Source organism: Taeniopygia guttata, chromosome 17 (genome assembly GCF_048771995.1).
Source record: "Taeniopygia guttata chromosome 17, bTaeGut7.mat, whole genome shotgun sequence".
NCBI classification, from domain to species: Eukaryota; Metazoa; Chordata; class Aves; order Passeriformes; family Estrildidae; genus Taeniopygia; species Taeniopygia guttata.
This window is the reverse complement of record NC_133042.1, coordinates 8,223,079-8,238,015: the sequence shown is the minus strand read 5'-3', so window position 1 is coordinate 8,238,015 and position 14,937 is coordinate 8,223,079. Positions and strand designations below refer to the sequence as shown.

The following is a 14,937-nucleotide window of genomic DNA, read 5'->3' as shown; positions in this document are numbered from 1 at the left end:
CAGCAGGATGCTGGGGCAGCACTGGGGCGGCACTGGGATGAACTGGGGCGGCACTGGGATGAACTGGGATGAACTGGGATGCCCTGCTGAGGGCAGCAAGCCCCCAGGAGCTGGGCCAGGGCCACGGGGAGTCCCTGGCAGCCTTAAAGCAAGTGCTGCAGCTGGCTCACTCCACACCTCTGGGGTGGGCAGCGATGCCCTGGCGCCCTCCGGGGTGGCCAAAGGGCATTTCCTGCGCCACCCGCCGTGTTTTGGGATTCAGCTCAATCCCAAATCCTCAGGAAGAGGAAGGAGAAGGCTCTGTGCAGCCACGGGTGACTCATTCAGGGGGCACCGCCTCTCCCTCCGCAAAGTAACTACCGAGACTACTAAGAATAGTTAAAAACCAAAAATAGAATTTTTTTTTTTTTTTTTTTTTTTTTTTTTTGTCTTCTTCTTCTCTTTTTTCCAAAAACTCCATCCTCTGAAAATAGCCCAGCTGCAATCTGGCAGAGTCCAACCACTCCCCCTCAGGCTCGTCCAAACCCCACTGCCCCGAGGGGCTGGCACCGTCCTTGTCCCCACGGGAGTGGGGGGGAGCAGGGGGGTGACACCAGCCCGTGGTGGCTCATCCCAAACCTCATGGCACGGCGAGGGGGTTGGCAAAGCTCTCTCCGCTCCCACTTCTCTACGGGCAGCACGGGGAAGCAGCGAGCAGGTCTGGAGACGCAGCAGTGACAGCGAACGGACAGGGGGGCAGACGAGGGGCCTGGGGGTCCCCCGGAGCAGACGAGGGACACGGGCTGGGGGGCCGAGGAAAGCAGAAAAAGGGCCCCGAGGGAGCCCGGCCGGGCGAGGGACTGACCCAGCAGAGGTCTCTAAGTCATTTGGTGCGGCGCTTCCAGCATCTCCATCAAGAAGGTGTCGATGGGCGTGTCGCCTATTAGCTTGAAGAAGAAGAGGTGCTCCAGGCATTTGAGGCCGATGGATCGAAGGGCTGGGAGGCGGAGCAGGAGCTTGGCAAACCTGGGGGAAAGGAGACACGGCACGGTCAGACATCCCCAAGTGCAGCCCTGCCTCTGTCCCGGCCCCCTCCTCAAGTTTGGAGTTGGAGTTCTTGCTGCAGGGAAATCAGGAATTCTGGCCCAGCCTCGGGGAGATTCACAACAAATACGTGCTGGGAACGGAGCTGAGATATGAAACAAGAAAGGACAGGGCAGCCCTGAAGCAGGGGGGCACCCCAAGATGCTCCTGGGGTCCCTGCACTGCAGCCATCCAGAGGAGGCACCCCGGGATCAGCCTTGGCACTGGCAGGGCTGCCACGAGCATCAGCAGCTCGAGTTTTGGTCAGGGAAAAGCGCTGGAGGAGATGCCCAGTGGGGTGAGTTGGCACTTGGCTGGGTGATGCTCCTTTTCCTGGAGGTTTTGGGCACTCCTGACAGCCCCAGCAGCAATCACTGGGGTTGGAGCATCCCCAACTGAGCCCTGGGGCTGCTGGCCAGGCAGGGGGACACCAGGGCCCAGCCAGGGGTGAGGGTCCCTGCGCTGCAGCCATCCAGAGGAGGCACCCCGGGATCAGCTTGGCACTGGCAGCGCTGCCAGGAGCATCAGCAGCTCGAGTTTTGGTCAGGGAAAGGGCAAACAGCTGGGAAGGGGCTGGAGGAGATGCCCAGTGGGGTGAGTTGGCACTTGGCTGGGTGATGCCCCTTTTCCTGCAGGCTCTGGGCACTCCTGAGCAGCCCCAGCAGCTGCTCCCCTTTTCCCAGGAGCAGAACCAGGGGTGCTCCCCTTTTCCCAGGGCTCTGAGAGGGCAAACAAAATTAAAAAAAACCCTTTCCTCACAGCCTGCCCTGCCTGGAGCTGATGGTTTCAGGTCACAGCAGGGCTGGGGAGAGCTGGCAGCAATGAGCCATCCTCAGCAGGGAAAACCTGCTGGGTGTGGGGCTCAGAGGGTGACAAGAAACTCTGGAGCCAGGAGAAAGCCACCATCTCCTGCCACAGAGCCTTGGAGCACCCCAGGTGCCACTGGATGTCACCTCCTGTGTGAGTGCTCCCAGCCCAGGGAAAAAGCCCTTTAATGGCCACAGCAGAGCTGTCAGCTTTTCCTGCTGCAAAATCAGGGCTTGAACAGCAGCAAAGGGCCAGGGAGAATGGGACCTTGCAGAAAACACTCACAGACACATGCAAAACCCCACAGATATTCTGTATGCATGCACAGTTCCCTCTGCCTATTTTTTTTAAATTTTATTTTTTTTTTCTGCTGAGCTGGCGAGAACGGTGGGAGCAGAGCCAGGAAAAACAAATCAGTCCTACCATCCCATTCAGGAAGTTTCACTTTAAACCAAACCAGATGATGGCTCCAGCCCTGGGATATGTTTAACTGTGAGATAACCAGCCCAGAGCACAGCGTGCCAGGGCAGGGAGGGGAGAAAAGAGCCCTGATTCCCTTAGGCTGCTGGGTGTCACGTAGGCACCCAGCCCTCCCTGGGGCTGCCTGGGGGGAGCAGGGCTGGGTTTTTCCTGGGAATGTCTCTCTGTGCAGAAAAATTCCCTTTTGGTGTTTACAGGGTGCTCCCAAGCTGCTGCTGGGTGGGGATTTGGGGCACCTGCAAAGGTGGGGATTCCAGAAATCCCACAGCATGGAGAAGGGGAAGGTCCCAGACGTGGCTCGACCACAGGGAGAACTTGTTTGCAGCCCCAGCAAGATGCCCAGAGTTTCAGAGAACTTTGGGGAGTTCTTGTGCAAGCCCAGCCCACTGGTTCACCCTCCTGAGGCACCTCCTGGGATGGTGCCACCACCGAGGGATGCAGGGCCCAGGCACAGCTCTCAGGACATCCCTGAACCCCTCAGGTCCGCACCAAGGATGGGTGTGAACATCACACAAGAAAGTTCCCAGCCCAAGGTCACTCAAAGGCAGTGAGATTAAATTGCAGAGCCCCTGGTGCAGCTTCTGGGCTGCAAACACTCCCTCAAACAGCAGCGAGCACTGAGGCAGAGCCCTGGGGAGCTGCAGGCTCAGTGGCTGTGCTGCCAGGCGTGGTGGCTTGGTGGGGGTTTGGGGAGTGGGGCTGTCCCTGTGCCACCCCCCTGTGTGTGCCAGGGCTGCAGATCCTGCACAGTGTGCGAAGCAGGAGCTCACCCCAGCAAGGGAATAATCCAGAAGAGCTGCTGGCCATGGTTCCCCAGGCAGCTCTCCTGGTGCCAGAACAGCTCTTCTGCAACACCACAACTGCCAAAGTCCAGGGTCTGGCTCTGGGTTTGCTCCAGAAATGCAATTTAATGAAGCTTGCTGGAAGAGGAGAGGTGACAGCCCTGCTCAGTGCCCTGTGCTCATCCCTCCATCCCCCAGCTCACCACAAACCAAACACACCCCATGGCACCCTCATCCCCACTCTGCCTGCCTCAAACCAACCAGCAATCCCTGCACAACACACCTTTCTTCATCTGCCAGCACTCTGGCACCCAAAACGGGGGAAAACCAACTCCAACATCATTCTGAGGGAGGGCACACTCTGCCCACTGCTCTCACTGCTGTGAAAGCATCCTTTTCATTTAACCATCCACACGGGGCCAGGAACGCAGGTGAGATGCAAATCCCAGTTGCCTGGACTGTTTTTCCCCAACATTCATGCACCAGTAGCAGCTTTGCTTGCTTGCTTTCCCAAGAAGCTCTCAGGAACTGAACTGGCAGTTGCCAGCTCCAGGCTGTAACTGGGAAAATGCGCCCACTCAGCTCCAGAGCTGTCCAGGAACACATTCCTAATCCCCCCTCCCATTCCCAGCTGGATTGGGGGAGGCAGGGAGGGGAGAAAAAGAGCATCAATTGAGGCTTTCACTTCCCAGCAATGATGCTCATCTGCCACTGAAAATTAACTCCATGTGAGTCCTATTTTTGCTGCGGTTTCGCTGGCCGTGGTTTCCAAAAGGGAAATGATACCCCCTTCCCTTCCCTTCCTTTTCCTTCCCCACATGTGCTCATCCCACTGCTGGGGCTGGGGGAGCTGGGGGCTCCTCAGCTCTGCCCACCTTGCTGGATTTCCTGGCAAGGGAATAAAGAGCTCTGTGCACTGCACAGGGGAGGATTTTGAGGGATGCTGGCAGCTGGGGTGGGTAGAAATGGGTTTGTCCGTAAGGAATTGCTGGGAACAGAGAGCCCAGAGCAGAGAGGGGACCTTGGGGGCTGCAGAAGGGGTTTGCAGGGTGGGGGAGGCAGCAGGAGGAGGGGCACAGGGAGCTCACCTGCCGGGCTGGTCGGGGTATTTGTGTTTGCAGTAAGCCTCTAGTGATGCATACACCTTCTCCCGCAGTGCCTCCACCTCTGCTGGGTTCGACAGCCCCTTGGAGTCTGAAAGGCAGCCCAAAAAACATCAGCCAAACACAGGAAGCCCTCTGTGCACTCCCCTCCATCTCTTCCAGCCCCACCAAAGCGTGGCTGCAAGCTCAGAGCTCCAGGGATTTGGGGAGCACTCAAAAGGTTTACCCCACAATTACAGATTTTTCCTCAACCTCACACCCCAGCCCCAAATGTTTTGGCTCATTCCAGTGGTCCCAGACCCTCATTTCAAAGGGTTTTATTCCCCCTCCAGCACTGCGGTGGGGCTGAAGGAGAAGCCCCTGCTCTGGCACAGCCCCCAGGACCACATTCCCCTTCTTTGACCATATACAGCTAATCCCAAATTACAGACAATAAATTACTGCTGATTACAAGAAGGGGAGGGGGGGGGGGGGAACTAAAAAAAAAAAAAACCAACAAACTGGTCAAGAAGAAAAACAAACCCACGAAACTGTAATAAACCCTGCTGGAACAGCCTGGCCTGGCTGTGGTGGGAAAATCCAGGCTAGGAGCTGTGTTTGGGCACAAACTGTGCTCTGGGAGGGCAGGGTGGTGGTGGATGGGGAGGTTTGTCCTTGGCTGCCATCTGGTTCTGCCCTGATCCACTCTGAAATGCAGAGATCCCCCCAGAGAGATGTGCAGGTATGTGCAGGCTGGCTCCTGCTGCACAGGGATCTGCTCCCTGGAATGCTGGAGAAAAACCCTGGCACTGAAACTTCTTCTTCCCTTGGGCAGCTGGGGCTGAGAGGGAAAAGGGAACAGCATCACCCTCCCAGAGTCTGTGGAACTGTGGTCAAAAATGGAAGGTTTGATGTATTTTATGAGCACATTTCATGTCTTTCAGCCTCTCCAGGTCTGCAAAGGGCTTTTCCTGAAATGCAGGTAATAAAAGCCCATGGATGGCAAGGTGGGGAAGCAGAGACAATTATCTCCATGCTCTGGTGTTGCTCTAATCCATATTTTTCTCTTCAACAACATCTAGATCCCACTTTGTTCCAATTCAGGGACAATTCCCTCAAGCACCTGAACTTTCTTTTCACAGTCACTCTGAAAGGGGGAGACCTGACAGGACAGGGGGGAATGGCTGTAAACTGAACAAGAGTAGGCTTAGATTGGATTTTGGGAAGAAATCCTTCCCTGTGAGGATGCTTCAACCCTGGCACAGGGTGCCCAGAGAAGCTGTGGCTGTCCCTGGATCCCTGGAAATGTCCAAGGCCAGGCTGGACAGGGCTTGGAGCACCCTGGGACAGTGCAAAATCCCTGCCTATGGCAGGAGCTTTGGAACAAGATGAGCTTTAAGATCCTTCCCAAACCAAACCAACTTTCACCCCTGCCTCCCTTCCTGCCCTATGGCATCTGGGTGCCCTCTGCTATTTCCAATAAAAAATATAAAAAGCAGGGGCTTTTTGGGGGAAGAAAAGGAGCCTAAAAGGATGGAAGAGCAGCCAAGGGGGGCCAGGAGAGCAGAGCCAGGCACGGACCGGGGTTGAAGAGGACGATGGCTCGCAGGCAGCCCAGCTCTGTCTTGTCCATCAGCATGTCCCTCATTTTGGACACCAGTTCTGTCAGTACTCTGCAAAAGGACAGAGAAAGCACAGAGTCAGCATGAAAGGGAAAAAAAACAAAACAAAGGGAATGAAAAGCCCCAGGTGTCAGAGCCGGAGAGAGAAGCTCCGGTCACGTTTAATGAACTCGGGGATGGTGCTGGCCTGCACCAGCTGAGGATGTGGCCTCATTTTCCTCCTCCATCAAAAATAGCTCATTAGGAACATCAATAGTTCCTGTGAGATACAACAGGGACCATAAAAACCGCCTTCATCCATTCACCGAGAGGCTCTGGCACCTGAAAAAGCTGCCTAAAAATAAAAAATAACAATAAAAACCCACCCCAACAGGTATCTAAAAGTAATTTCCTCTGCCGGTAATTTTTATTGCTCCCTTTGCTCTTACTGAAGGTGTCGGTCTTGAAGTATTTTCCACTGATTGCCCAGTTTTTCATGTTAGATCCTGCAGCAAAGTCATGATCTTGCACTTATGACCTCACAGGAACAAATGATGTCACCCAGGTCTGAAGAACAATTTCCTCACCGAGCAGAGCAGCAAAGGTGATTTGGTTTCAACTCAAGATGAGTCTCAGGGAGAGAAATCAGCATTTCAGCAGCGTCTGCAGTCACGCTGTGGGTCAAACACCCTGCAAGTCTGGCTTTAAAACACTTTCCCAAAGGCTGGGATTAAACAGCCCTCGGGACACGCCTGTGGAACCTGCTGAGCATCACCAGGGCCTTCTCATTGTGCAAATTGTCGGAATCTGTGGTTTTGATGATTCCGAGGTTGTAGAAAGTCTCTGTCTTTCAGCCCCTCTGCCAAAGCAGAAGCCATAATTGGTCTGTGCTGTTTCAAGGTTGTTTATTCTGTTTATCTCTAACATGTTCTGCTGCCCTGCCGCAGCTCTGTCCTGCAGGGCAGCGTGTGGGGCTCTGCCCTCAGTGGGATGGTACAAACATTAAATACCACAAACTACCTGTGCTGGATTTACAATAACGTGCCAATATCTGTCACCTACGTTGGACAGTGTGTCCCCAGCCTGAACCAACAGAAAAATGCCAACACCACAGTGAAACATGGAGGGCATGAAGAAGGAGAAAAAGGACAAGACACACCCAATTTCCTCCATCTTGTCCCCTTTGGACCCCTAATCTAGAATCCTAAAATTTTACTTTTGCACCCGTGCCACACTTAATTATTACTTATATCAAACACTCAGAGCTTGTAATTCATCCTGTGAGATTGAAAACTCTTTTCCATAGGCAGAGATCACAGACAGTGTCTCTGGGGGCTCTGTCCAGGGGGGTTCCTGACCCCTGCCAGGGTCCCAGACCTGCCAGGGCAGCCAGAGGGAAGCTCTGGATTCCCACAGCAAATAAAATCACGGCTTGGCCCAATTAAAGATGAAAAGGAACAAAGGAGTTGTCTCCTCGTAACGTTAGAAGGCATCTGGAGCCCATGAAAGGGGCTTTGATTTGCACTGGGCAGCCTCCTCCCTGTTTGGGGCGGTTGGGTTTGTCGGTAGGTTTCAGAGGAGGGGTTTTTTCATGGGATGGAGCCCTCCAGCAGGAAGGGAGGCAGTTTGGGGTGCAGCATGGGATGGGGGTGTCCAAGCACGGTGGGTGGGTGGGAGCCCAGCCCTCCATCCCTGCCCACCTGTCGAAGATGGCCCCGACGCCGGCGCTGTGGGCGCTGTTCCGGTGCACGTGCAGCCCCGTGGCCAGCAGGATCCCGTCCTTCACGGCTATGGAGCGGTGGGAGAAGGAGGCAATTAGGAGCTCGTTCCACCCTGGGGAGGAGAAAACCAGCGAGGCTGCAGGTTAGGGCCACGGGATCCTCGGGGAGTTTGGGATTCGGTGAGGTCGCCTGTCTAACAGCAGGAGGAAAGCGCCTTTGGTGCAGGAACGCGGCTGGATGTGGGAAGGGAAGGGGAAGCCAGCTTTTTCTTGGATGTCAGGGAAGGAAAAAAACCATCAGGAACCCAATGCACTAAAAATAAAGCTAATAAGGGGAGCAGTTTCCTCTATAAACCACGCAGACACTGAGCAAACAGCTCTGCCTGAAGCTCCCAGTGGGTGTGGAGCCCTGAGCTCCCCTCTGCCCTCAGCCTCCCAGCAGCTCCAGCCCTATCAGCACTTGCTATCAGCTCATCGGGCTCCTCCTCAGGCCACAGAAGTTCATTCACCAGCCCTGAGCCCTGTAAAAAGCACCACGAAATCTCTGGCTTTATTTGTGGGTTTGCTGCTCCTGCCATGAAAGCACTGGGAGGTATTGGGGCTGTTCTCTGCACAGTCCCACGTCTGTGACTGCTTCCACAGCTGCTTGGAAAACAGATTTTAGTCTTATCATCTGGACAGGCTGCTTTGGGATGTGGGAATGACATCTTCTGAGCCCAGACCTACGGGGAAGGAAAGGGAGATGTGACCTCCACACCTTGCAGCTCCCCTTCCCAATCCAACACCTCTTCAGTTCCTAAATCCATCACAGGCTGAGCTCCAAAATTCCTGAAACAAAGCTCCAACAAGATGAAACGCTGCCAAGCTTGAAGGGTGGAAATCTGAGTGACTTCCAGCCAGAAGCAGCATCTTCACTAAGACAAGAGGGGGTCTTCTGCAACACCCCTGGCCTGAACATGTTCTGGAGTCCTGGTCCAGAAACCTCAGGATATTTGGATTTAGTTTTTTTTTTTTCCCCAGGCTGGAAAAGCAACACAACAATATCCCTCACCTCTCCTGTCAGAAGAGCACATCTCACTGCCTGGAATAAACACAAGGCCCATGTGTGCTGTATTTACCTTCTGCTGCAGCCCTGGGTTGTGCCATCAGAAATGTTGACAAGGAATAAAGTTCACTCTTTCCTAAGTGGCCACAGGATGTTTCCACCCCAGCCACGGGAACATTTCTTTGGCTATTTACTGGGTGAGGCCTGGCACTTTCACAGGGATTGCAACACTGAAACCTGAGGGGGATGGAGGAGAAGGAGCCTGCAGAAACCCTGCTCCCAGGAGGAAAAGGAACTCCCAGAGGCAGATCCATGGGAATTTGTCACACACAGCCCCACAGCAGCTCCTGGAACCAGAGCTGGCTCTCCACACCCACTCCAAACTGGGCTTATTCCAGTGCAGGAGTGCTGGACTCATCAGCATCCTTCCTCTGGATTATTCCCACGTAGAGCTGGGATGTTTCAGCTGAAAAAGGGAAAATTTTCCTACCTTGGCTTTCACCAGAACATCCCCAAAGAGCTGCCAAGACAGAGGCAGGCAGGAAAAATTCCCTATAACCACAGGCAGCAAATTGGAATTAGAGACCAACCAAGTCTCCCCTGAGAGTTCTGCATTTCAGCCCAAGCTCTGGAGTGGCAGAGCAGAATTCTGTGACTCCTTTCTCACCAAACAGGGTGGCTGCAGCCTCCAGGGCTGCTCTGGCTCCTCTGGCATGGGGAAGGCACTCTGGCAGAGCAGTGCCCATCCTGTCAATCCATCTCCCTGCCAAGTTTTTCCCCACCAGCCCTACAAAGCCAGCTGCAGCTGCAGGGATGTTAACGCTCAGTATCCTTTGCCAGGCTGAGAAAAACATCAGGTTATTCCTGTCTCAGCTTGGAAACAAGAAAACCGGTGGAAAACACGCCTAAAAAGTCAGGTTTCCTTCCCTTCCAAACAGCTCAGAGAGGGAGTGTTTTTAAATGATTCAGGATTTGAGGAAAGCTGCTGCCAGCCCATCCAGCACTGCTCCTCCAGAGCTGTGTGCTCCACTTGTTCTGCCTCCCAGGATGCCTGACTGAGGCTCTTAGCTGCATTTTAGTGCTTCAATATTTCATGGGCAGCTGTTCTCAGCAGGCCACTCAATAATACATCCAGCCACTGGTTAGAAGACCTGGGGAAGGTTATCCGAGGCTCTGGCAGAGGTGTCTGGAGCATGGAGCTCCAGGAAGCTGCTCAGCAGTCTCAGGGTGGGAGCCACCACAAAATTTGGGATGTGATGGGGCTGGCAGCCCCTCTCCTGCTGTGTGGAGTGAGTCACAAACAGAGAACACAGGTCAGGAGTTCTCCAGCTCCACTTTTAATCAGCTGCTTGCTGAACAGAGAGGAAAATCTGAACTGCCATGGTGGGTTTGGGTTCCAGTTCCCAAGAGGAAAAGGCAGAGCTTTGTCTGAGTTCAGCTCTTTGCAGAAAGCCCTCAAAGATCCCAGGGAAGCAGAGAGGCTTCCCTGCTCATCCCCTCTCACAAGAGGCTCTAGAAATCCTCTTCAAAGCCACACTTGGGATGTTCCACAGGGCCCAGAGCCAGTTCTGCCAAAATCCATGGAGCACCTTCACCCAAGGGCTGCAGGACCTGAACAAAACTGAATTTGGGGGAAATAAAAGGAACTTTAAAAGTACCAAGGACTTCAAAGTCCCTGGCTTACAAAGAACTCCATGTCTCAAACACATCCTTCCCGAGCTCTGCTCCTGGTTTCTTGCCCTCCACGAGCTTTGTACAGCAGCAGGAGCTTGAATTCACTCAACAGTGAATTTCTACAGCCAACTGCTTCTACCTCCCAAATCCTGCTCCTGCAGCCCCCCTCCTGCACAAGGAAATTTAAAATAAGCCCTGAGAATTCTATTTTCATCTTGGTGGGTGGGAGAAGAAGTGAGATGTACTTTTCTCTCCTTTCTGGTTTTAATTATGATCAAACATTTCGGTTTGATGAAATTTACGGGGGCCTGAGCCTGCTTGGTCTTTCAAGGCTCAGTTTGGGAGGAAGGCAGGGTTTGACTCCTTTGGTTGAAGTCACCCAGCACCCATCTCCGAGTTCCTCATGGATCAGAGATGAAGCTGGGCCATTTTGAATCCAATTCACCAACACATCCCACGGAAGGCTTTCAAAATCCTACTTAAAAACCAAATGATCAGAGCCTATCAAGAATCAATGAAAGATTTTCAAGCTGCCAGGACCTAAATCTGAGGGTCTAGCCCACCCCAGGGGACATTCAGCACTGCCCACGTGGGGACAGATGTCACTCACCTGCTCTGAGCAAGATGACCTGGTCATCCAGGGGCAGCTCGGAGAAGTGGGGGATCCTCTTGGCCCACTCCACCAGGGTGAAGAGCTGTTTGTCTGCTGCCTGGCAGATGTTTGTCACCGGGTCATTGGGCTGCCAAAAAAATAAAATAAAGATGGAAAAGCTTGGAAAAGGCAAAGTGAGGAAAAGAGGGGCTGGAGGAGCAGCCTGCCTGCCATCCCTGAGTGATTTGGCTGCTCCACCACAAGGGTTGTAATAGTTTTTAGCAAACCCCAACATGGGAATTGGGAGTGCTGAGACTCCATATCCATCACACTGACTGATGAATTCAAGCAGCTCCAGCCTGGGGAAGGGCAAACTCCAGCATCTCCCAGCTTCATAAACCAGCACCAGGGGGGGCATTACAGAAAGAAAAATAAAAAAGAAAAAAAAAAAAAAAGAAAGAAAGAAAGAGAAAACCCCTTTCCTTTGAAATATTATCCAGTAACAAAAACCATCTGCTCTCAAGGAGGACAGTCAGCCTAAACACAGCAAATCCCTGTTTAAAGGAACTGCTCACAGCTCAAGTGGATTTGTGATTAGGAACTGGAAGAGCCTGTTTAACCCTGGGGAAGGCTGAGCTTGCTGATCCACGTGTGTCTGTAGGGTTTACCTCTCTGGACAGGGATCTATGAACCCTTCCCATCTCCCACTGTAATCCCTGCTGATATCCAGCAGCTTGCATTGTACAATTAGCTTCTCTCCATGCCCTTAAAAGAGCAGTTTCCAAACTGCAGGAGAAGTGTTTTCCTCACCCCTGGCTCGCAGGGGGAAGGGCAGACACCAATGTCAGTGTAACCCGTGGCACAGCCCCTTCCCAGGCTGGGCAGGGCAGGACCACACTGCCAAGTCACCCCTCAGAGCCCTGCCCAGCACCCTGGCAGCAAACCCAACAGCTCTGTGCCTCGGTGGCCAACATCTCCCATCCTCCAGGCTTAAAATAGCCAGGATTTGGCAAGCTCGGGGCACCTGCCTTGGAAGTATTTCCACCTGTCGCGTGCAGAGATGGATGGGCACAGGCTGGCACACGGATGTGCCCCCCTTATCCCACCCTCCTCCAGCAGCTCCCCCAGGGCATTCTCACTGCCAGGGAGCTGGGGCTCTTCCCTGAGGAGGGAGAGGTGAGCAGGGCCTGGGTTTTCCCTGGGAGAAGGAGATCAGATGGGATTTCCCCAGGGACAAGGGGAAAAGCCAGAAGTGCCTGGGAGAAGGAGCTTTGCAGGGCTCAGGGTTTCACTGGAAGCACTGGGAATGTTGATATTCAGAGGTAGGAAGGGGGAGAAGGGACACCAGAGGTGTCACCCCTGACTGCTTGGCCAGCTGGAGAGTCCTGGCATCCAGGTGAGGTGGGATGGGGATCATAGACTGTGCTCCAGCAGAGCCCAACCCCTGCAGCAACAAGTGACTGCAGAGCACCACAGAAGGGATAATTTAGGTAAATTAGATGTTTTTGCCAAAGCTTTCATCAGGGCAGGCTCCAGGTGCCCCAGCCCTGGCTGTCCCTCCATGGGCAGCACAAGCTGTCCCCAAGCTCTGGTGCTCCAAAGCCTCATCCTCAGCTTCAGATGGCAATTCCTGGAACCACCACGGCTCTTCCTGGCAGAACCTGATCACTGGAGTCTGAGAAGCAGCTAAAAGTGTCCAGAGGGCCCAGGAGGGGAATGGCAGTGCTGGAAAGCCTCCCTGTGCACGGAAAGCAAATCCCCTCCTGCAGCAAATAGCAAGGGCACGGTGCCGGGGTGTGACAGAGCCAAAGGGCACCTGATCCTCCTGGAAAACTGCAGCTTGGAGGCATCTTCCAGAAAATGGTGACTTGAAACCAGGCCTTCAAAGGCCAGTTAAAACCTAATGGGGACGAGAGCTCTCAGTTACAGGCTTTGCCTTCTGGCCAGGAGCCCAAATTCCCAAGACGTGGGGCAGAGGCAAAGCCACCCCCTGGGACAGGGACGTGGCACAAGGGGACAGCCACAGACACGAGAGCAGGACAAGGGGGAATGGATCTGAACTAAAAGAGAGTGGGGTTAGAGCAGATATTAGGGAAAAATTCTTCCCTGGGTGGGAGGGGAGGCCCTGGCACAGCGTGCCCAGAGAAGCTGTGGCTGCTCCATCCCTGGAGGAGTTCAAGACCAGGCCGGATGGAGCTTGGAGAAGCTGGGGCAGTGGAAGGTGATTTTAAGACGATTTTAAGGTTTTAAGATGATTTTAAGGTCCCTTCTAACCCATTCTGTGTGGGAGACAAGGGTGCTAATCCCTAAATCACCCTGCCACCCCCATCCCAGGCTGGCACAGCCAGCTGGAAATGTCCCTGCAGGTGATCAGCCTGAGGTGCAGAGGCACAAATCAAAGCACCCAACACACGAGGCCAACAGCAAACAGCTCATGTTCTCCCCGTGTTTATCAGGGCCTCGATTTGTCTGCCTTTCCATCACCTGGGCTCTGGGGAAGGGCAGCAGCTCCTCTGTCTTCCCTCTGCTCATCTCTCGGTGGCCTCCGTCACCAGGAGCTGCTGATCTCATCCATCTGCTAAACCTGCTACAAATGTCACCTCGTGCTTGACAATAATAGGGCATTTCAACAAGCCTCCTGCTTCTATTTAGATGCAGCACACATCCTTGTTCGCAGTAATGTGTGCTGAATTATGCAGGAACCGGCTTTCAATTTGAGGAGCCGCGGTGCCAGACGAAGCCATTTATTTCAGCTCCTCTCTGGGGTTTGTGTTCCAGTCAGCACAAGGCTGGCTCCAGCTCCCCCTGAAGGATTTTTGATCCTGAGAGCAGTCAGAGCCTCTCTGAGCTCCTCACTAATAACTCCTCCAAAAAAAAAGCCATTTACAGCCTCGTGGGGATGGGATCCTCCTTGTAAATGCAGGTGAGGGTTTGTACCTGATTCTCTGCCTGATCCTGGAGAGTTTCACTGAGGGATTGGCTCTGTCCATACCATGAAGCCTTGAAAATCCAAGAGCCACCTAAGGAATGCTAGAAAAAGCTGTCTTGCAAAAAGAGCATCCCCAAAAAGCCAATTAGACGTGTCCTGACTCCCAGATCCCTCACGGAATTCTGCTGGAAGTGACCCTAAAGATGCTCTATTTCCAACCTCCTGCCACGGGAAGGGATTTCTCACTCAAACCCTCCAAGCCTCATATAAAGAGAGAGATAAAAGTACTGTTGGAACAGAGAATAAACACTGCAGAGTCCTTGCACTTGCTCAGAATAGCTGCATTTCATCAGCTCAGCCACCCAGCAGGAATTGCACGGGGATATTTCAGTGCATAAACTTTCTCTCTTGGCTCAGCCAGCCCAAGTGTTGGCAGAGTTCAACCTCTGAGTCCCTCAAAGGACTTTGTGGCCACCAGGAGATGCTCCCCACTGCAGCCTCAGCTGCTGTTTCCCAGAGGAATTTCTCTATTCCCACTGCTTTCATGGGAAAAGGGGCTATAGAGGAGTGGGGATTGCACCCTAAATACTGCCTGGGCTGCAGAGGGTCTGTCCTGGAAATGGAATTTCAGAGGAGGGTTTGGCTCTCGCATTAGGAGGCTGCTGCTTTGCAGGGAGATTTCTCCCTTTTGATAAGGGAATATCATAGGAAATGCCCCTTTCCCTTCCCCTCACTCTCCATAGAATCCCAGACTGGTTTGGGTTGGAAGGGACCTCAAGATCATCTCATTGCAGCCCCGTGCCATGGGCAGGGACACCTTCCACCAGCCCAGGCTGCTCCTGTCCCATCTCCCTGTCACCCCTCTTGTGCACACAACATCCTGGTCCAGCCCAGATACCCCAAGCAGGCCTGGTTATAATGCCAGTTTCTAACTGGGAAAAGAACTTGAAAGCCAACTTGTAGGCAAATTTCTTCAGCTTTTCTCTCCTCAGAGCCAAGCAGTGCATAATTCTGCACCTGAGAAGTCACACCTTCATTCTCCAGCTCTTATCTCCCTGCACTTCAGCCACACAGGCCTGTTTATTGCCTGGACTGGACTCTGAGCTCTTCAGAGCTGAGTGTCTTCCTGCCTTTTAGCACTGAGGGCTGTAATTTCCAATAAA

The 14,937-nt window shown here is 53.4% G+C and overlaps 1 protein-coding gene across 1 annotated transcript in view; it reads right to left on the bottom strand.

Annotated features, from left to right (window-relative positions):
- Window positions 1–462: 462 nt before the first annotated feature.
- The window catches only part of RXRA (retinoid X receptor alpha), a 95,762-nt gene continuing 81,287 nt past the window's right edge, over window positions 463–14,937 (bottom strand). Inside the window, exons 6-10 of the mRNA XM_030286447.4 lie at window positions 10,864–10,993; window positions 7,515–7,647; window positions 5,795–5,886; window positions 4,220–4,325; window positions 463–1,005 (exon numbers count right to left, since the gene is read on the bottom strand). Of these exons, the coding sequence (XP_030142307.1) occupies window positions 858–1,005; window positions 4,220–4,325; window positions 5,795–5,886; window positions 7,515–7,647; window positions 10,864–10,993 (609 nt within the window). The 3' untranslated portion in view covers window positions 463–857. The remainder of the gene's footprint in view (window positions 1,006–4,219; window positions 4,326–5,794; window positions 5,887–7,514; window positions 7,648–10,863; window positions 10,994–14,937) is intronic.